General features: G+C 35.6%; 1 protein-coding gene across 1 annotated transcript in view; it reads right to left on the minus strand.

Annotated features, from left to right (window-relative positions):
- Window positions 1-497: 497 nt before the first annotated feature.
- Window positions 498-24,244, minus strand: part of LOC123545167 (zinc finger and BTB domain-containing protein 14-like) — a 31,970-nt gene continuing 8,223 nt past the window's right edge. Inside the window, exons 2-4 of the mRNA XM_053538014.1 lie at window positions 13,865-13,964; window positions 9,439-9,595; window positions 498-6,611 (exon numbers count right to left, since the gene is read on the minus strand). Coding sequence (XP_053393989.1) covers window positions 5,491-6,611; window positions 9,439-9,595; window positions 13,865-13,954 — 1,368 coding nt within the window. The 5' untranslated portion in view covers window positions 13,955-13,964 and the 3' untranslated portion in view covers window positions 498-5,490. The remainder of the gene's footprint in view (window positions 6,612-9,438; window positions 9,596-13,864; window positions 13,965-24,244) is intronic.

Below are 24,244 nucleotides of genomic sequence, written 5' to 3' on the forward strand. Positions count from 1 at the left end.
TTTAATCTTATGATTACTTATCATAGATAACTGGTTTAAATTCTTTGATAACCACAATATTTATCACATTTTATCTTTTCAGACTGACTGTTACCACTGTTAAAGATTACATGTGTCTTAAACATGGCCCCTTTTTTCGTTGACAGCGGACACCTGGATTGTTTGATATTTTATATCACCTTGTTTACTTTGTTAAATAAATAACTTTGAGACAATTATATATGTACAAAGTCCAAGTTTCATATGCAGTCTAGTCTAGTAAAAATGATACCTATGTTTATGGGTTACAGGTAATTTGTAGTACTAAGGAATCCCCTACATTTTGTTGGAAACTGTTCCCTGTCATTCTGTTTTTTGTTTAAAATGCTTCATTCAAAATGGCTGCCATAATGTTTTGCCAGTCCATACAAAAAGGTAAGCAGATTCTAATACTATCTAACAGGCTACATGTGATTAAGCTCTGTAAAAGGAGGTACAATTAATGTAAGTATTGGACGCTTCAGTCAACTGTTTATTTCAGACTTTTATTTTACTATACTTTTATATGTTTAATAGATAACATTGACAGTGCTAGAATTCTAAATCTCGAAGAAGACTCTGAAAGGTTTTAAAAGAAGCAAATACAGAGGTTATTATATAATGAAGCATTACCCTCTTGCATGCAAGCTGACACTCGTTATTCTATAATAGAGTTATAATTTTCTTTTTGAAACAAAATATTAAAGTTTGTGTAGACTGTATAATGAAATAAAGCAACACATCGGCCTAGAGACTTTTTAAGATATGAAACAAATACAAGAATGAATTTTTTTCAACAATTTATACACAATCTCATTCGTATTTATACTGTCCTTGAAAAAAAGGACTACAAACAATACAACTGATAATGACTAGATATAAAAATGTACAGTTTCAAAACACATCATAACCAAAAATCTATTTCATGATAAATTATAATTTATTATGACACATATAATATACATCTAACTGATAAAAATTCAATAAATAATTCATAGCATATTACTCTAAATTATTTTAAACTCAACTAGAATTGTCCATTAGACACGAATGCCCCGACATACTGCGCCATCCCCTAAATAAAGTTTTTAATACAGACCATCTTCACATGAAGGATGTTCAACTAAAAGTTTGAGGCAAATTGTATTCAGATAAGATTGTGCATCTGAGCGAAGTGTATGAGCAATTGAACACACCAAATTTCTCCACTATGGCATATTTTGTCAAATTCAGAAAAGGCAATAATTATTGAAAAACAATAGCCACAAAAATGTCCATTATTTATGGTCATCTTCACATCAAGGTCCTACATCTGTGAAACTTTCAAGAGCATCCTTTCAATAGTGTTTAATGAGTTGGACACACAAGAGTTTTCTCTATATTCTATATAGCAAAACTATCAAAGGGCCATAACATAAAAATAGTTACAGAAAAAATCCTTCCTTTATGGTCATTTGCACAGCAAGCTTGTTCATCTGTGAAAGTTTGATGCAAATCAGGCTTATAATGTGGGAGGAGTTGGACACACAAAATTTTTCCGTATTTGTGGATTTCGATAAGTCTTGCACTAAATGGCAATGTGTGAACCAATTTCAAAGTCCAAAAAGGGCCATTATTCAGCCGAAATAGTTGTCAGAGTTATGTAGTCTTGCCTACAGATGGAAATCATGATGATAAACAAGTGTTCAATGTTAAAAAGCCATATGTCAAATAGTTTTGACAAAACGTGGACTTGTATGAAATCAGAACCAATTTCCAAGTCCAAAAAGGGCAATAATTCAGCCAAAATATATGACAAGAGTTATGTACTCTTTCCTACAGATAGAGACTATTATACTGAACAAGTGATAAAAGTTTCAAAGCCATATGTCAAACACTTTACACAAAATATGGACTGGTACGAAAAACTTAACCAAGATTTCTAAGTCAAAAGGGGCCATAATTCAGCCAAAATCCTTGATGAAGTTATGTACTATTGCCTATAACTGGACATGGTGATGGTAAACAGGTGTTTAAAGTTTCAAAGCTTTATCTTCAAAGACTTTGTCAAAATATGAACTGGTACGAAAAACTTAACCCAGATTTCTAAGTCAAAAAGAGCCATAATTCAGCCAAAATCCTTGGTGGAGTTATGTGCTCTTGCCTATAACTGGACATGGTGATGGTAAACAAGTCTTGAAAGTTTCAAAGCTTTATCTCAAGAGACGTTGTCAAAATATGAACTGGTATGAAAAATTTAACCAAAATTTCTAAGTCGAAAGGGGCCATAATTCAGCCAAAATCCTTGACAGAGTATGTACTCTTGCCTATAACTGGACATGGTGATGGTAAACAATTGTTGAAAATTTCGAAGCTTTATCTCAAAAGACTTTGTCAAAATATGAACTGGTACGAAAAACTTAACCATGATTTCTAAGTCAAAAGGGGCCATAATTCTGCAAAAATCCCTGATGGAGTTATGTGCTCTTGCCTATAACTGGCCATGGTGATGGTAAACAAGTGTTGAAAGTTTCAAAGCTTTATCTCAAAAGACTTTGTCAAAATGTGGACTGGTACGAAAAATTTAACCATGGTGTGACGCCGACGCCGTGGTGAGTAGGATAGCTCTACTTATTCTTCGAAAAAGTCTAGCTAAAAACTGTAACATAAAAACATCTTTCCTTTATGGTCATCTGCACATCAAGCTTGTTCATCTGTGAAAGTCTGAAGCAAATCTGGCTGATAAAGTTTGAGGAGTTGGACACACAAGATTTCCGGATGTACATACAGATGGACCGATGTACGGAAAGCAGCAACGCTATATGCTCCCCAACATAAATGCGGGGGGCATAAAAAGGCTATCTATATCAAAAACATAAAATTGGAAATTGTCATTTTTGCCTATAGCATAAAATCGTTAACTTAAGACATACACAGTTAGACTTGTTAATATAGAAGTAACAAATCATAAAACATTTTGGCAATGTGCAGTGAGTGGGAGCTTATACATTTGTCAAGGTTAACTAAATCTATCTTCACAACAAGAGCTGTCGGAGGACAGCAACGCTCGACTATTCAACAGCCTTGTCGCTTGAATGAATAAGAAAGTCGAAAAAGGGGCATAATTTAGTAAAAAAGTAAAATAGGGTTATGGAACCTGCATAGTGCTTATCAGCTCATGACAGTGGACAAGTGTATGAAGTTTCAATCCATTCCCATTAGTGGGTACTGAGATACCAGCTTACATATAAGAATTTAACCCAAAAACTCCTAAGTTCAAAAAGGGGCATAATTTTGTAAAATGCAAAGTTGAGTTATTGACCCTTTGCACTGCATGTCATATCATGACAGTGAACTAGTGTGTGAAGTTTCAATCCTTTCCCATTAGTGGATACTGAGATACTAGCTTACATACAAAAACTTAACCAAAAATTTCTATGCTGAAAAAGGGGCATCATTTTGTAAAAAAGCAAAATAAAGTTATGGGACCTGCTTTGTGCATGTCAGTTCATGACAGTGAACAAGTGTGTGAAGTTTCAATCCATTCCCATTAGTGAGTACTGAGATACCAGCTTACATACAAAACCTTAACCAAAAAATTCTAAGTCGAAAAAGGGGCATAATTTTGTAAAAAAGCAAAATAGAGTTATGGAACCTGTGCAATGTAAGTCAGTTTATCACAGTAAATAAGTGTGTGAAGTTTCAATCCATTCCCACAAGTGGTTACTGAGATACCAGCTTACATACAAAACCTTAACCAAAAATTTTTAAGTCAAAAAAGGGGCATAATTTTGTAAAAAAGCAAAACAGAGTTCTGGAACCTGTGCAGTGTAAGTCAGTTTATCACAGTGAATAAGTGTGTGAAGTTTCAATCCATTCCCACAAGTGGTTGCTGAGATACCAGCTTACATACAAAAACTTAACCAAATCGGGACGCGGACGCCGATGCGGACGCGGACGCCGACGCATGGGCGAGTCCAATAGCTCTACTATTCTATGAATAGTCGAGCTAAAAATGTAGGTGTTTTTTTTTTGCCTCCAACTATTTACAATTAAATTAAAGAATATATATGGCACACAATGAAACAGGAACATTTTAGTAATCCCAAAGAAAAATCTTGAGATATCTAGTAGGACAGGTTTTTGTTGCTTTATATTTCTTTTTATGGCAGTTATTGTGTACCTAAATGCCAATTAACAGCCAAGATTAGGCAGAAAATACCCAAATTTACATTTTGTCTATTAAATATGTAATGCCACCTGTACAAAATATAATAAGTTTATAGAACAAAAAAGAAAAAAAACACAACACAACATTCATAATTACCTTTACTTTATAAATATCATACTTATAAACTGTGCTACTAATTATATATCTCTGATCAATTTGTATCACCCTATTTGTAACAGAACAAATGCCAAACCATTTAAATATGTGTATCATGTGTATGGGAAATATTAAACACAAATGCGCCTCAAATCTAAGATAAACTCTACATGACCTCAAATGAACCAGAAATTAACATTATCTAAATGGTCAGCTGGAATGCTGTGATGTAACTATGGGCTTGAATACCTTAACATCAATAGATCTAATATAATCTACATGGTCAGTCTGCATGGAGACAGGCTAACTTAGGACTTGTTGACAATTCATACACAATATTCATGAATGGAACTTTTTGGAAGCGCATGAACATTTATTTTTCATGTGATCAGGAGTAAATTAAAGATTCTATGATTATCAGAAATACACTTTAACTTTAGTACTGGGTAAACCAGCCCCCAAAAAATCAAATTCAATTTTAAGCTCTAAAGATTTTTTTTCATATGCCTATCAGGTGCTCACTCCAATAAATACATTCAAATAACAACAGAAAATTTAAGTCAGTTGGAGAAATATACAAAAATCACATTGTCTAAATCACTTAAATTACAAAATTCAGATAAGAACTGTGATAAGTATAGATTTAACAACTCTGTTTATAGCAGTTTATCAACTGATATCTGGTATATTACTGGTAATAATATTAAATCACATTTTTTCAAAACTTTTTCAACACATAAATGAAATAGCAATACAAGCCGATTATATCTTATTAAAATTTAATGTTTCCTTATTATATCTTGGTTGTGAATCCAAGTATCCTCAGTGATACAAGGGCAGTTGACTAGACACCATCAGTTTTATACCCGCTTTACAGATACTTTTCACCACTATGGTAATTCATCTACTAAAAAAACATTAACTTCCATCTATAGGTGTACAACTCTTAAAGTATTTCCCTATGAAATTATTAAATTGATGAAATATTATTTTAATTTAAACCTTCAAATTAAAATCCACAAAATCAAACCAAGATACAACCATTCAGGCAAATGCCAAAAATATCATGCTAATGAAATGAAAAAAAATTCATGCCCATAAAATAAAACAAGTAATGTTTTTAAAGTTTTTAGAAGCCAGTTTGCTTAATTATCATTTTTATGCGACTAATTTCCTTCAGTTGTTTCACTATCGATAGTGTCTGAGCCAGCAGCATTATCTGGAATGATTTGGTTTGAAGTGTCACTCTCCTGAGGATTTTCTGTTTTAATCTCTTCACTCATTTTATGCTCTTCACTCGGTTCTGATTTCATTACGTGGTGAGGTGATCCATGTTGACTCTGGAACATCTGTTGCTGACTATCAATGAAAGCACTGTCTGCCTGCTGGCTCAGTTCCTGCATTTTTGACAAGCCTGTGTAAAACTGTTGTTTATATTGAGGTACTGTTGGCGGAAGTTTATGCACGCCCCTCTCATGCTGCTTCAGATTTGAACTATGAGCAAATTCTTTCCCACATAAAAAACACTTAAAAGGTTTCTCGCCAGTATGTGTACGCACGTGAACACGTAAATTTGTTTTCTCACGGAATGTCTTTTCACAGAAATCACATTTATACATCCTAAACTGACGTGGCAATGCTTGTCCACTACCTCTATTAAATTCTCCATTGTTATAACTAACATTTGACCCCAAAGTCGTATTCAAAGTGTGTAGATTTTCATTCATTTTCTTTGAAAAACCTTGATTTCTGTCTGCACTATATAGTTTAGATATACTGCCGTAGTTTAAGTCGGACAGATGTGAGTTCATCTCATACATGTTATCAGTGTCTAAGTGACCAGCGTCTGTGGAGCAGACAGTACCACTATTCTGTTCAACCTTGACTATAGACAAGTCAAGGTTATTCTTACCATAGTCAAGGTCATTTTTACTAAAGTCAAGGTCAGATTTATTCTGCTCATTCACTGCATAAGAACCTAATGGGTAATGTTTTTCTTGCAATGAATTGTCAGTTAAATCATTCCTCATGATTTCCTGGCCGACAGTTTGATTCAGTTTTTGAAGATAATCTGAAGTTGCCCTGCTCAGGTCTGGTAGAAGCCCTACAATGTTTCGCTGTGTTGCAGAACTACTGTACGATGTATCTTCACATCCAAGTTTAGCGGCTTTTGATGAAGATCTGTTTAAGCTGCTATCACTTGAGACACTGAGTTTTCTCTTTTGCTTTGGCAGTGAAGCATCCTTTGTGTTATTTTCATTCAAATCATCCGAAGCTGATAGGTTCTCTGAAGATAGATATAATAGAATACCTATATTGAATACAACAAAATGAAGTTAACTGTACATTTAAATGCAAATACTGGTATGGTATGTATGTCTTTCTTATGTTTGATACAATATATTGCTGAAAAATTCATTAAACATAAGCTGAAAGAGGTCACAAACTGGAATATTTAATTAATGGTCAACTGTAAAATTTCCTGATGTGACTTTATTGTTTGTACTAAATGCCACATAAAATACATAATGCATGTATAAATATGTTCTTTTTTTCTAGTTCAAACATCATTTCAGAAAGCTATATTGTGTAAATAACAAAATAGCCAAATTTCTATATGTGTAGCCAACTGTCTTATATGCAATTAACAGACACATTTACAAAAGTGACAAAAAAATAACCACTGAAAAAAGAGCTGTCAGACGAGACAGTGCAATCAACTACTTTAGTTTAAACATATTTTATTTCAAACATATGTGCATACTACAATTTACAATATTGTTATCATACATGTTGAAAAAGGATTAGATCCTAAAGCTAAGCTTATAAAGGTCTTCTCCTACAGGTTAACTACTTTGACTCTGGATATCAAAAATGGACATATCTGAAGCAAAAAGAGCTTGACTACTCTTACAATACTGTTTTTACAGAAGAAACAAAACATTTTTTTGTGTGAAGCGCCTGAATTGGAAAGCTAAATATAACTAAATAAAGGAAGTTTAGGGCTATAGGTGTTCCCCCACCTTCATCCAAGGAAAAAAATTCATGCACAATTACACTTCATGGACCTTATGATATATGATGTGGGTGAGAATACTACAGATCAAATTGCCCTTTCGCATTTTTTTTTAATCGATGACTTTTACCGTTACGTCACAAAAGCAGCGATGATGAAGCTATTTTTGGATCTCATCTATACAGGTAACTCCGCCTTTCCTATACGAGTGAAAAAACACACTGAATGAACTTTACACTGGCTGCATGACCGAGAATTTTACAAGATAAAATGCCTATTATGGGTTGGAACGGATGTTTAACTGGAATGTAACAGATGTACACCGGAATGTAACAGATGTACACCGGAATGTTACAGATGTACACCGGAATGTAACAGATGTACACCGGAATGTAACAGATGTACTAATCTTCATTTCAAATACCACAATGGACACTACGTCTAGGTAGCGTGGATGTGAAAAAAGACCCCCTCTTGTACATTACAGTCATTTTTCTACCTAAATTCCAGTACCTTTTGCTGCAGACTTTTCTTTTAAATAATGTATCTCGTGTTTAGCTTTCACAATTATTATAAAACGTGACTGACTTGTGGTGTTCAGGGTTCGAATTTAGCCAGATTTTTTACTTGCATTTTTTCGCAAGTGGTATTTTTTTTAACTTGCTAAATGAAAAAAAACAATTTGCATTTAATGATTTTCCGCGACTTGTCACTTTATTACATCATTAACACAAACATCCACGTGACGAGTCAAGCCAATCGTATCTGCCCTATGTAAATAGTAACTTATTATTACCAAAAAAAAACCACCGAATGCGGTAAACGTCATCAAAATTAGCGCAGGTACTTGTCAGCAGTTGAAAAGACATGCGCACGGGACATGTATCGAGTGTAAACTTCTGTTTACGACGAAAGATGAAAGAGTGCTCCGAAATTCGTCCTGCAAATGACAATGCGCTGCAATGACCGCGAGTTGTTAAAGAAAGAACAGTGTAAGATCGAGACGACCGTTAGAAATGCACATTATTCAGCCAAAAATTTTCACTCGCAAAAAAATGCTGATGTCTGAAATCTCACCTCGCAGTTTGAAATTTGCACTCGCATTTCGCGAGTATGCGAGCTTAAATTCGAACCCTGGTGTTGTTGGATTCGCTCATCATTGATTGAAGGGCATAAGTTCGATTCCCGAAACCAATCATGCCTTTTCAGTTGAAAAAAGTCGGTAATTTCTTACGGAATATGTGAGTCTTAGTCTAACTAATTTGACGCGATTCTAGGAAACAGTTACGAGTTATTTTCTCCACTTGAAAGAAATTCTCATTGCTGGATTTGGGTTAAAATGCTGATTTTGTTGCGAATATGAGATAAATTCAAAGAAAACTTACGTGTATCAAAAGGGGGATTCAATTCCTCATTAATTTATGTAAAAAATATAATTCCCCAAAATATTAAATTTCTGGAGATATCATAACAAACAAAAAAACACTGTTTTCATATAAACGTAGTTGAAATATTCTATATTCTACTTTTTAGAAAACATTATCATTACTACTTTACAGCGTGACGTCAAGATAAAGAAAAAAATGACGCATTCAACTCTTTCACGACAAGGTAAATGAATAATTTATTGCAGATTGGACGGGGTAAACCTGTCAGGATTACTTCATAAATAGCTTCAGCTTCACCGCTTTGTGACGTAAACGTGCAACTTTATTGATTTCAAAAAAGTTTGAAGGAGCAATTTAATCTGCAAACAGTAGTATGGAAAAGTTATTATATTATTATATGCTTAAGTTTGAATCAATTCTCAAGTAGTATTAAAGATACAGTAAAAGTGTATCAAAACTTTGAACAAAAACTCTTAGTAAAATGGAATCATAATTCATAAAATTACTAATATTGGTGCCTGTGATCTTATGTCATGTAATGTGGATGATGATGAGGAACAACTATTTAAAGTCAAATCCATCAGGTAATAACAAAGATATAGAGAAAGTGCATCAAAACTAATATGAAGCTTGTACAATGAAGATGGGGCGAGTAGGATAGCTCTCTATATACTTTCTAGAAAAGAGTAAAAGTAGCATAAATTATATACTTCTCAAGCAGAATCCAAGGAACTTTGACTTGATTGCCTGTTCTTTCTCCAGGAAGATTTTACCATACTCTGAGCCAAGATGTGATAATGTGCCCTCTGTAATGTTTGCTGACAGAACCACTGTTTCCTCACCTGTATGCTCACTCAGCTGCTCTACCTACAGTAGAATAAAACACGATTTTGCCTTCATTGAAATCAAAGAAATGGAAATTGAGCTTTAAAGTTTCTCAAGAAAAAAAAGGACCCAAATGCTGAAATCACACATGTAATACTTAAACTAATTTACAAGAGAAACAGTTGTAGATTATCAAAAGTAACTTTATAAGTTGAAACTGACTTGCTTGTTATGGCGTGGTCACACTACACGTAGTTAATCGTAGTAAGGAATGATCGAAGTTGATCGTAGTTGATCGTACTAAGCGTAGTTACACGTAGATAATCGTAGTCAAACGTAGTAATGATCGTAGTTCGAACTTATGATTTGTCCGTAGTAAGCAAATAATTTTTCGACATGTTCAAAATCTGACTACTATTAACTACGATGTTTTGACCCTACTGTGACCATAGTTTGAACGTAGTTGATCTTAGTTAAACGTACTTGATCGTACTTAACAGTAGTGTGTATCGTTTTTGATCGTAGTACAAGAAAAACACATCGACAGTATGGTTCAACTACGATCAACTAGGACTCCACTACGGCTAAACTAAACTAGGGCTCCACTGCGGCTAAACGCTTTTCCGTAGCTCAGCGTTGGTGATCGTAATTTGTCGTAGTTGTTCGTACTTCGATCGTAGTATATACGTAGTGTAACGTAGTAACTCGTGGTAAGACGTAGTGATACTCTAGTTAACCCTACCCGATTTACTCGTAGTTGAACATAGTTGTTCGTACTTACACGTACTTCAACGTACGACAAACTACGTTTAAAATGAACTACGACCACCTACGTGCGTGAACGTAAATGTGACCATTGCTTAAGGCATCAACTGTTTCATGTACCTAATCTGTGGCATGGATTTTCATAAATTTTTGCTTTGTTATGCACTGTCTAGATACAAGTTGTATACCATTTTAAATGTTTCCAGGAGTAGTTGTTTGAATTTTAAAGATACCTAGAATTATCTCAGTATTATGGCCAAAAATAATATCTTCCCTGCCTACAAATTTGACCAAATCACTATCTAATTTTTTTCTTTAAAATATCTACATGGAGATGTTGCTTCTATTCTTACTATGATATCCTGAAAATTTTATAACAATCTATAAAAAATATAGACACCATTTAGATTTTATTACTTTTTGGTATCATAAATGGCTGAAGTTTTCAATGAAACAGGAGGGCCATAGATCTCACATCTGAGTTTTACAGCCTGTCTGGACAGTTCTGGCAGTAGGTCATGCAAGGAAAATATCTGCAAAATTATTTTGAAAAAGAGACAGTGTTTTCTAACAGCTCCAGTTTAATAACTACGGATAGGTTGTGTGTGTGAAGGGTGTGGGTAACGGTGTTGGGGGAGGGTTAAGAATGATCAATACAAAATAGTACTAAGAGACAAGATCAAAAAAAGTATTGTTTTTTTTGTGGGGGGAGGTGTAAGTTGGCAGGGGGAATGATGACCTGTTAGAGACAATATCAACCATATCAAGAAACTAGTGGGACGACCGTATTTTTTAACAAAACAAAATGATCTGAAGGAATTTAGTAGAGGTTCACTTAAGGAACATTGCTAAATCAGGCCACTGGTTTCAGAGATTTTCAAACTTTTCCACGATTCCATATAGGGAAAACATGCCCCGGAATTAGGTAGAGAGTCAACCAAAGAAACATTGCTTAGGAAATGATTTCAAAATCTGGTTACAGAAGTTTTGAATTTTTCCTTTGGGTTGCCATGGCAACCAGAATTCTGCATGGATGACCTAGATTTGAAGAAATCTAAAAGGGGACCACCCAAGGAACATTCCTATGGAAGTTTGGTTGAAAGTGGTTTCATGGCGTAGGAAATGTTCCTTAACGAAGATGTAGGCAACATCCGGATGACAGAAATTCAAAGATCCAAAAGTTTTGTTTAAATTTCCTACTATCACCCGTGGAGGTCTTAAGGTTGAGTATTCTATTTCTATAGAAAAACAAAGGATTGACCGTGTTACAGAACAAGAGATTCAATAAGCAGCGCAAACATTTATTCACATATAATCATTTTCTAATGCAAAGTTTTATCTGGGCTTATTATGGCTAGTTTTAGTACATTCTGTTATCAAAGAAATATCTCAACTATATCTGGGCATGAATTTGATACAATTAAATTTTAAATGCACTTAAAAATTTTGAGTAATGGCTGAAGATTATACCAGCATACTTAAGGATTGTTCATTCTGACTATACATTCACCTACATGATACAACACTAAGACTGAATTTGTTTGGCATAAGTAACAAGAGCTGTCGGAGGACAGCAAAGCTTGACTATTCAACAGCCTTGTCAATGAATGAATAAAAGTCGAAAAAGGGACATAATTTTATAAAAATGCAAAACAGGCTTATGGAACCTGCACAGTGCTTATCAGCTCATGACAGTGGACAAGTGTGTGAAGTTTCAATCCATTCCCAATAGTGGGTACGGTCCGCTTACATACAAAAATTAACCAAAAACTGCTAAGTTGAAAAAGGGGCATAATTTTGTAAAAATGCAAAGAAGAGTTATTGAACCTTTGCACTGCATGTCATATCAGTTTCAATCCATTCCCATTAATGGATACTGAGATACCAGCTTACATACAAAAACTTAACCAGAAACCGCTAAGTGGAGAAAGGGGCATAATTTTGAAACAAGAGCTGTCAGTGGACAGCACGCTCGACTATTCTCAGTGCTTGATAGTATAATATAAGCAATAAGTAAAACTTTAACATTACAATAATCATATTCTAAGTCGAAAAGGGGCCATAATTCAGTCAAAATGCTTGACAGAGTTGCCTCTTCCTTTTTACAGACTGGGGTCATGATGGTAAACAAGTATGCAAAATATGAAAGCAATATCTCAATGGACTTTGAAAATATTTGGGGTGGTACGCAAACTTTAACATTTATTCTAAGTCGAAAAGGGGTCATAATTCAGTCAAAATGCTTGATAGAGTTGCCTCCTCCTTTTAACCAACTGGGGTCATGATGGTAAACAAGTATGCAAAATATGAAAGCAATATCTCAATGGACTTTGAAAATATTTGGAGTGGTACGCAAACTTTAACATTTATTCTAAGTCGAAAAGGGGCCATAATTCAGTCAAAATGCTTGATAGAGTTGCCTCCTCCTTTTAACCAACTGAGGTCATGATGGTAAACAAGTATGCAAAATATGAAAGCAATATCTCAATGGACTTTGAAAATATTTGGGGTGGTACACAAACTTTAACATTGATTCTAAGTCGAAAAGGGGCCATAATTCAGACAAAGTGCTTGATAGAGTTGCCTCCTCCTTTTTACAGACTGGGGTCATGATGGTAAACAAGTATGCAAAATATGAAAGCAATATCTCAATGGACTTTGAAAATATTTGGGGTGGTACGCAAACTTTAACATATATTCTAACTCGAAAAGGGGCTATAATTCAGTCAAAATGCTTGATAGGTTTGCCTCCTCCTTTTTACAGACTGGGGTCATAATGGTAAACAAGTATGCAAAATATGAAAGCAATATCTCAATGAACTTTGAAAATATTTGTGGTGGTACGCAAACTTTAACATTTGTGTGACGCTCATGCTCACGCCGATGCTGGGGCGAGTAGGATAGCTCCCCTATTCTTCGAATAGTCGAGCTAAAAATGCAAAGTAGAGTTATGGGACCAGCACAGTGCATGTCAGATCATGACAGTGAACAGGTGTGTGAAATTTCAGTCCATTCCCATTAGAGGGTACTGAGATACTGTGAAATCATTAATATTCGTGGGGGACTAATTTTCGTGGATTTCGTGGTTGAGTCAATCCACAAAATTTAATCCTAACGAACAAGTAAAATTCCCATTCATTTTATGTTCAACTGTTGAAATCCACGAATTCATATGCCCACGAAATTGCCATTTTGACCAAAACCATAAAATTTCATGCCCAGGAAATTAAATGATTTTACAGTACCAGCTTACATACAAAACATTAACCAAAAATTTCTAAGTCAAAAAAAGGGGCATAATTTTGTAAAAAAGGAAAATAGAGTTATGGAACCTGTGCAATGTAAGTCAGTTAATCACAGTGAATAAGTGTGTGAAGTTTCAATCCATTCCCACATGTGGTTACTGAGATACCAGCTTACATACAAAAACTTAACCAAATCCAGATGCGGACACACGGGTGCGCCCAATAGCTCTACCTATTCTTTGAATAATTCAGTCGAGCTAAAAACTGAAAAATTTCCTAAGAGAAGACTGCACGATCTTACCAGCATTTGAATCTGTTGTCTTAGTACCGCCTTCAGTATAGCCTTGTATCCTGGGAGATCCTGGAGTTCTTCTGTATTCATAATTATCATCAGCAAAAGCCTGAAATAAAAGCCATGTAAAATTGTATTTTTGTTCAGTTTAAAAGTAACTTCTTTTGATGGTACATGAGTAACAGTCTGATTCATCAGAGTTTCCCAAAGTTTCTTCCTTATTTGCTGGAAAATATTACAATTTATATATCATTATAAAGCAGTGGCAGAAGGAACCTTCTTGAACTCTGACATTATATTTTATCATTTTCATTTTATAAACAACTACATGTGTGTCCATACCCCACTATTGCCCCTGTTTACTTCCACTGCTGACTAACTTTTAAATAACCTCATTTTACTTTATTTTGTGTGAGTGCACTGGGGTCAGGAAGGGGGACCAGTGTACTGTGTGTGTGCTTTTAAATCTCACGAAAAATGGCTGGTCCATAACTTTATATGCTTGATAATATGCCTATAAAGTTTCATGACTCTAGGTCAAATTCTTTTTATTTTTTGAGATATGCATGGCACAACCTTTATTTAATCTTTATCATACAGTCAAGGACCATAACTCTGGTCCAACTGAGTAAAGTCCCAAATAAAACCTCAGGTGCACAACTTCACATGCTGATAAATTCTTAATGAGTTTCAGATATTTTTCGAAACACATGCCGAACAAATTTCTAGGCCCTTCTATGTATGTTTTAATAAGGCAACGGCTGTCACTCTGGTCTTACTGAATCAAACCCCAAACAATGCCCCAGGTGCACAACTTCACATGCTAAATAACAATGCTATCATGTTTGATGACTCTAGGTCACATATTTGTTGTGATATGCACAACACAAATTTGGACGGATGGACAACCTACCAATTACATATTTAATAGTTTCAGGCAAGAAGATTTTTAAAGATTTTCCTATATAAGTCTATGTAAAACTTGGGACCCCTCGATGGGGTTTCTTTTCACCTGAAGGGCATAATTTGAATTATCTTCGTAGAGGAGCATTAGGCTATGCAACATACCAAATATCAAAAGTGCAGACCTTGCAGTTTCAGATAAGAAGATTTTTAATGTTTTTTCCTAAACAAGTCTACCTAAAACTTGGGACCCCCGGCCAAGGGCTCCTTTAAATCCCAGGGGCATAATTTGAATAATGTTCATAGAGGACCTCTTGAAGATGTCACACGCCAAATATTGAGGCTCTACGCCAGGCAGTTTTGGACAAGATTTTTTTCCCAGTTTTTCCTTTCAGTTGCCATGGCAACCATAGTTCTCTGTGGAATTCAATTCTATGAATAATTTTGAAAGGAAGCCACACCAGGATCATTTCTGTGAAGTTTGGACTAAATCTGCCCAGCGGTTTTGAAGGAGATCTTTTTAGAAATTGTTGACGAATGCACGAAGGACATCGAGCAGTCACAAAAGCTTACCATGTGCCTTTGGCACAGGTGAGCTAAAAACAGTTACATGTGTATTTAGTTCTTCTTTTTGATTGCGGGTTTATCCCGCTACCAAAGTTAAGTGTATTTCTGACAATCATGTAGCATCTTTATTTGATTCCAAATCACATCCAAAGGAATTTGTTCATGTGCTACACAAAGCAGTCCCATTCATGAACAATGCGGATGAATTATCAATGATCAAGCAGTTCTTATTCATCCTCTATCCATTCACACTGGCCATTTAGATTATATAAGATCTGTCAATGATTAGGTATTCCAGTCCATGGTTACATCACTGACTTCCAGCTGTTCATGCAAGGTCAGGCAGAGTTTATCTTAGATATGAGGCACATTAGTATTTGTTTCTTATACATCAATTTCTTTTTAAATGCCAATCTATAAATATACATGTAACATGTATATTTATAGACTGGCATTTAAAAAGAAAATAACTCTAGCAAAACCCGCAACCACCAGACATCTCAAGGCTTTGATTTTTGTCTGTCATATTGTGGATCCAAAATCTGTCAACTTCTCCCTAAAATCAAAGCCTATCTTAAGCCCTGATTTTGCAATTTCTGCAATAAGCCATTACTAAATTAGTCTTATGCAATGATAAATTTCACAAGTGACTGATTCTTAATGTGGAAAAACGCGCATTTTTCAAGTTATAATTTATTTATTTATTTATTTGGGTTTTACGGCGCACCAACACAGTATACCGGTAGGTTATATGGCGCCAAACAGGACTACAAATTTTGGTTCCACATCTCATTTACATCGAAATAAAAACATGAGGTATGGAATCAAAATTTGCATACCTGCTGGAATCATAGAGTTACTGCAAAACCAAGTGTTAAGACCCTATTAGTCGCCTCTTACGATCATGCAAGGGTAAGGCAGTGGTTCCAATTCTTTTCATACACAGATCGTCCCAGAACCACATGGTAAAAAACCAGCTGAAATAGATATGTTTGTAAAAAGGGTGGAGGAAATTATAGCTTTAAACCCAATATACCAAACGCTTCTTGTTATCAGTAGAAATAATAATTTTTCAAATATGACTTTTCTTATTTTGACTGGGGCAGTCTTTTTAAAAATAGTCAAACTGCATGCAGGAGTTGCTTCCCTTCAGCTACAGAAATCTCAACCTATAGGTAAGAGAGCTCACTGTGCAGAAGATTGACAAAAAGAACTATTATTTCAATAGTCTGATTTCTTTATTTCTAAAGAATCAACTTCAAATACTTATCCTGCATTATCGTTTATTTAATACATTTAAATGCACAGCAAACGAAAATTCCTTTTATAAAACATTCACCAAAAACACACCAAAAACACACTATGTGCAGTAAAATGCGCAAAATGCCACTTTAAATGATTTATCACAAAATACTCATTACAGTATTACTGCTGCATCTAATAAAAGCATATGTCTAGGGGTACAGATCCGTACCTCCAGAATATTATTCTAAAGGCATGGATCCGTATCTCAAGACAAGCCTGTTAGGGATTGTCTAGGGGTACGAACCTCCTTTTCCCAGATGTTGTGTGTTATTTACATCTTTAATTTTGTTGCAAATTAACTAACAAATAAAATTTAACCAATATTCACCTAAAACTTGAATCTAAATGGTTTTATGGCTACCAGCATTTACCCAGTTGTTAACATTCTAACTGAGGAACACCAATAAATCACAGGGAATCAAACTGGCACAAAACAGATTAGCCAAAATGATGTTTAATTATGTTTTAACAGACCATTTTTTTTTTAATATTAATTAGGGTATTAATGTTCACATTTGGTGACCATTATGAGACACTTGGAAAGATCACACGAACAGTTCCTTCTGCTCCTGTTAGTTAACTGATTATAAAACAAATTGTTCTGTACCAATTGTTTGTTGTGAAATAAAACATGCATAACTGCATGTGCCTTTTCATATCGTTAAGTTTGTTTATATCAATCTATTTGAGTTTTTTTCACTGACTTTCAAATATAAATTGTTTTAGGTTTCATAGGTACAGTCTTGTTTGAAAAAGTTGAAAGAAAAGTAAAAAAAAAAAAAAATTTGGGGAACTTTAACTTTGAAATAATATTGGGGAAAAACCCATACTATTGCCACTGGGACTGGGGCCCAATTTCAGTTTACGTAAATAGCGATAATAGCTGTTGATTATTTCTTGTGCACATCAAATCTTTTTAAAAATGTATGTTCATTGAAAGTTTTAGATTTTTGTCGGTTATATTCGGATGCACATTGTCCTGTAACCCTTTCACTCAGTATCAAAAGTACTCAGTGTAAAGATAATATAATACAAAAAGTTCCAACCATTAAACTTTGGGATAATGCAAAATCTAATTGTTTCATATGTACCAGTAATATCGATATAATGAAAGTACAGTCGATACAGAGTAAGTTGCAAGAACTAGAAGAGAATAACTCGTTTAACCAAGAAATGGCGGATGATGTGGTTGCATCCCTTTCAGATTTGTTTCTAAAGACATCACAAGAATCTTTTGGTTTTCATCCGGTTAATTTTACAGAAAATAATAATAACGATAAGTCGGGAATTTGGTTTGGACCACAGTGTAAAAAAGCAAGAAGGGACTTCCATAGGGCTAAATACTTGTATAAATTATGTAAAACTGATCATAATAAAACAAATTTGAAGATAAAATGCGAAAATTATAACAAGAGGGCCATGATGGCCCTATATCGCTCACCTGTTATCATTGCACTTGAGGACAAGAAGGTCCTCAGAAAAAATATCTAAGTCCAAAGGACAGGAACAACAAAGGGAAGAAATTAAACCAAAAAGAAAACAAGAGGGCCATGATGGCCCTATATCGCTCACCTGTTATCATTGCACTTGAGGACAAGAAGGTCCTCAGAAAAAATATCTAAGCCCAAAGGACAGGAATAACAAAGGGAAGAAATTTAACCAAAAAGAAAAAAAAAATCTTACAAGGTATAGATATGTTAAAATACACCTAAAAATTGGAGGTACCATCCATGTGGTACCACAGAAAACTGGTCTCGTGTTTTCCATACGGCCAATAATAAAAAAGTTACTAAAAATAAGCTATTTATAGTAACGTAAAAGGGAAGTAAATTAAAAAAAATATTGTAAGTGGACAAAAGAAGGATCTGCCAAATAAATCTGTTGACATAAATGAAATTTCAGATCAGTATCTTCAGTAGTTATGGAGATATAACAATTTTAATTTGAAATAAAGGGAAGTAATTTGACATAAAATCAGTCCATAGTTATCTACCCTGATTGTCTCAGTCCAACTAATAACAATAATGAAATTTCAAATAAGTCCTGTAAGTACTTACTGATATAAATCCATTTTGATTCCAATCAGGGGAGGTAATCAGATATAAAATAACTCTGGAACCTATGATTGGATCTGATTTGTCATGGAATCCAAGATTTATTGTTGCTGAAGATATTTTGGAAGTTTGTATCAAATAAAACCATAAATGAAGTCTCTATATGGCTGCAAAAGCCAAAATAGCCAATTTTGGACCTTTAAGGGGCCATAACTCTGGAACCCATGATGGAATCTGGCCAGCTGAAGAAAGGAAGCAAGATCTTGTGGTGATACAAGTTGTGTGCAAGTTTGGTTAAAATCAAATCATAAATGAATCTGCTGTTGTGCAGACAAGGTCAAAATAGCTAATTCTGGCCCTTTCAGGGGCCATAACTCTATAACCCATTAAAGGATCTGGCCGGTTCAAGAAAGGAACAAACATCTTATGGTGACACAAGTTTTGTGCAAGTTTGATTAAATTCAAATCATAAATGAAGCTGCTACTGTGCAGACAAGGTCAAAATAGCTAATTCCGGCCCTTTCAGGGGCCATCACTCTGGAACCCATTGTGGAATCTCGCCAGTTCAAAAAAGGAACCGAGATCTTATGGTGATACAAGTTGTGTGCAATTTTGGTTAAAATAAAATCATAAATGAAGCTGCTATTGTGCAGACAAGGTCAAAATAGCAAATTCTGGCCCTTTCAGGGGCCATAACTCTGGAACCCATAATGGAATCTGGCCAGTTCAAGAAAGGAACCAAGATCTTATGGTGATACAAGTTGTGTGCCAGTTTGGTAAAAATCAAATCATGAATAAAGCTGCTATTGTGCAGACAAGGTCAAAATAGCTAATTTTGGCCCTTTCAGGGGCCATAACTCTGGAACCCATAATGGGATCTGGCCAGTTCAAGAAAGTAACCGTGATCTTATGGTGATACAAGTTGTGTGCAAGTTTGGTTAAAACAAGAGCTAGTCGAACACGAAATGCCCCCCTTGATGCATTTAGTAATTGCACAAGGAACAAATTATATGCTCACTTATGCATGTGGTTCAAATTTGAAGGCTGCAGCTTGAAAAATGTGAAAGCAGGTCACTAGGTCAAAATCAAGGTCAAATTTTATTTCGGATCACAAAACTATGCAAGTGATCCAAATTTGAAGCCTGGACCTTCAGAAATGTGAAAGTAGGTCACTAGGTCAATCTCAATCAAAGTAAATTTCAGTACACAAAACTATGCTTGTGGTTCAAATTTGAAGGCTGTGTCAAATTTTATTTTGGAACAAAAAACTATGCATGTGGTACAAATTTGAAGTCTGTACCTTCAAAAATGTGAAAGTAGGTCACTAGGTCAATAACAAGGTCAAAGTTTGTTTCAGTACACAAACCTATGCATGTGGTCCAAATTTGAAGGCTGTAGCTAAAGAAATGTTAAAGTAGGTCACTAGGTCAAGATCAAGGTCAACTCATGTCAAGGTTCATCTTGCCACTCAAAACTATACATGTGGTCCAAATTTGAATGATGTAAGTTATGGACATGAAGATTCTAAGTTTTTCCCTATATAAGTCTATATGAACCATGTGACCCCTGAGGCGGGGCCTATTTGACCCTAGAGGGATAATTTGAACAACCTTGGTAGAGAACCACTAGATGATGCTACATTACAAAATATCAAAGCCATAGTCTTTGTGGTTTGGACAAGAAGATTTTCAAAGTTTTTCCCTATATAAGTCTATGTAAACCATGTGACCCCCAGGGCGGGGATATATTTGACCCTTGGGGAAAAATTTGAACAATCTTAGTAGAGGACCACTAGATGATGTCATATACAAAATATCAAAGCCCTAGGCCCTGTGGTTTTGGACAAGAGGTTTTTCAAATTTTTTTCCTATATAAGTCTATATAAACCATGTGACCCCCGGGATGGGGCTATATATGACCCCAGGGAAATAATCTGAACAATTTTGGTAGAGGACCACTAGATTTTGCTACATACCCAATATCAAAGCCCTAGGCCCTATGGTTTTGGACAAGAAGAAACTGTTTAACTGTTCCTGGCCAATGCGACCTTGACCTTTGACCTAATGACCTCAAAATCAATAGGAGACATCTGCTGGTCATGGCCAATCTAACTATCAATTTTCCTGAAACTAGGCCCAAGCGTTCTAGAGTTATTGCTCGGAAAACATTTAACTGTTCCTGTTCACTGTGACCTTGACCTTTGACATACTGACCTCAAAATCAATAGGGGTCATCTGCTGGTCATGACCAACCTGCCTATCAATTTTCGTGACCCTAGGCTGAAGCGTTCTTGAGTTATCATCCGGAAATCGTTTAATTGTTCAGGGTCACTGTGACCTTGACCTTTAACATACTAACCTCAAAATCAATAGGGGTCATCTGCTGGTGATGACGAACCTCCCTATCAACTTTCATGATCCTAGGCCCAAGCGTTCTTGAGTTACCATCCGGAAACCGTTTTACTATTCAGGGTCACTGTGACCTTGACCTTTGACACACAGACCTCAAAATCAATAGGGGTCATCTGCTGGTGATGACCAACCTCCCTATCAACTTTCATGATCCTAGGCCCAAGCGTTCTTGAGTTACCATCCAGAAACGGATTGGTCTACATTCCGACCGACCGACATCTGCAAAACAATATACCCCTCCTTCTTTGAAGGGGGGCATAATAAAATCATAAATGAAACCACTATCGTGCAGACAAGAAATTGTTGACGGACGGACGGACGCACGCACGCACGGACGACGGGTGATCACAAAAGCTCACCTTGTCACTATGTGACAGGTAAGCTAAAAAAAATTCTTACAAGGTACAGATATGTCAAAATACACCTAAAAATTGGAGGTACCATCCATGTTGTACCACAGAAAAGTTGTCTCGGTTTTTCCCTACGGCCAATAATAAAAAAAGTTACTAAAAACAAGCTATTTATAGTAACGTAAAAGGGAAGTAATTAAAAAAAAATGATTGTAAGTTAACAAAAGAAGGATCTGCCAAATAAATCTGTTGACATAAATGAAATTTCAGATCAGTTTCTTCATTAGTTACGGAGATATACCCATTTTAATTTGAAATAAAGGGAGGTAATTTGACATAAATCAGTCCATAGTTATCTACCCTCATTGGCTCAGTCCAACTAATGACAATAATGAAATTTCGAGTAAGCCCTATAAGTACTTACTGATATAAATCCATTTTGATTACAATCAGGGGAGGTAATCAGATATAAAATAACTCTGGAACCTACGAATGGATCTGATTTGTCATGGAATCCAAGATTTATTGTTGTTGAAGATATTTTGGAAGTTTGTATCAAATAAAACCATAAATGAAGTCTCTATATGGCTGCAAAAGCCAAAATAGCCAATTTTGGACCTTTAAGGGGCCATAACTCTGGAACCCATGAAGGAATCTGGCCAGTTCAAAAAAAGGAACCAAGATCTTGTGATGATACAAGTTTTGTGCAAGTTTGGTTAAAATCAAATCATAAATGAAGCTGCTATTGTGCAGACAAGGTCAAAATAGCTAATTTTGGCCCTTTCAGGGGCCATAACTCTGGAATCCATTATGGGATCTGGTCGGTTCAAGAAAGGAACAAACATCTTATGGTGACACAAGTTTTGTGCAAGTTTGATTAAATTCAAATCATAAATGAAGCTGCTATTGTGCAGACAAGGTCAAAATAGCTAATTCTGGCCCTTTCAGGGGCCATCACTCTGGAACCCATAAAGGAATCTGACCAGTTCAAGAAAGGAACCAAGATCATATGGTGATATAAGTTGTGTGCAAGTTTGGTTAAATTCAAATCATAAATGAAGCTGCTATTGTCCAGACAAGGTCAAAATAGCTAATTCTGGCCCTTTTAGGGGCCATAACTCTGGAACCCATAATGGAATCTGACCAGTTCATGAAAGGAATCGAGATCTTATGGTGATACAAGTTGTGTGCCAGTTTGGTAAAAATCAAATTATAAATAAAGCTGCTATTGTGCAGACAAGGTCAAAATAGCTAATTTTGGCCCTTTCAGGGGCCATAACTCTGGAACCTGTAATGGGATCTGGCCAGGTCAAGAAACGAACTGAGATCTTATGGTGATACAAGTTGTGTGCAAGTTTGGTTAAAGTAAAATCATAAATGAAACCACAATCTTACAGACAAGAAATTGTTGATGCACGGACACATGAGACGGACAGATGGACTGACGACGGACGAAGGGTGATCACAAAAGCTCACCTTGTCACTATGTGACAGGTGAGCTAAAAACACCATGAAATTTCATTATAATAAACTACAAAATACAAATGTTGATAAACTACGCAAAATGTGTAGACTCTGATAGTAATTAACTATTTTAAGTTTCAATTCAATAGCTTTGATAATTATAACAGAGATATTTGACTTTATCAAAAATTTTAATCAACGCTGATGCTGGGGCGAGTGCAATAGCTGTACTTTTTCTTCGGTGCCTCAATGATGCTAATTTGTACGCTACACTGTACGTACTTCAATGGCGCTTCTGACTATACTTCACTGGTGCTTCTAACTAGGTACTTCAGCTGTGCCTCATCCTAATTTCTGTTGACGCTTCTTTGTACGTACTTCAATGGCGCTTCTGAAGGGGTACTTCAGTGACACTTCTGACTAGGTACTTCAGCTGCACCTCATCTTAATTTGCACACTGAAGTACATTTGAAGCACTTATTTACATATTTCAGACGGGGACTTCAAATGCGCTCCTGCATTTCTTGGCTTAAGTAAATATCTGCTGTAGATGAGAAGCGCTTTAGAAGCAGGGGGCTTCAAAAGTACTTCTTTGATACTCCAGGGGGAAGCTTCATTTGTACTTCAAATATGCTTCAGATGCGCTCCTTTTGTGGCTGGAATAATTACAATATTAAATATTTTAATCTAGTGAAAGATATATACCCTTTCCTGGAAGATCTGCCAAAATATGGAAATGATTTTTTGAATAATAAAGTAACTAGAAAATGCTTTTGTAAAAAAGCGCATGTCTCCCCCAATGCAAAGTCCTATAGGCAAGAAGTCAATAGGGGTCAGGAGTGAAAGTCAAAGAGACACTGATGGTTGGCTGCAATAGGGATCATCTACTTGGCATGTCCAGTCTTCCCGCTAAATTTCAACACTCTTGGCCTAGTGGTTCTCAAGTCACTGTTCAGGCTCCTGTGACCTTGACCTTTGATCAAGTGACCTCAAAATAAATAGGGGTCATCTACTCTGCATGTCCAATCATCCTATTAAGTTTCAACATTGTAGGTCAAGTGGTTCTCAAGTTATTGATCGGAACTGGTTATCAATGTTCAGGCCCCTGTGACCTTGACCTTTAACGGAGTGACCCCAAAAACAATAGGGGTCATTTACTCTGCATGAACAATCATCCTATGAAGTTTCAACATTGTAGGTCAAGTGGTTATCAAGTTATTGATTGGAAATGGTTTTCCATGTTCAGGTCCCTGTGGCCTTGACCTTTAACAGAGTGACCCCAAAATCGTTAGGGGTCATCTACTCTGCATGACCAATCATCCTATGAAGTTTCAT

This window comes from Mercenaria mercenaria, chromosome 1, assembly GCF_021730395.1.
Source record: "Mercenaria mercenaria strain notata chromosome 1, MADL_Memer_1, whole genome shotgun sequence".
In the NCBI taxonomy this organism is placed as follows: domain Eukaryota; kingdom Metazoa; phylum Mollusca; class Bivalvia; order Venerida; family Veneridae; genus Mercenaria; species Mercenaria mercenaria.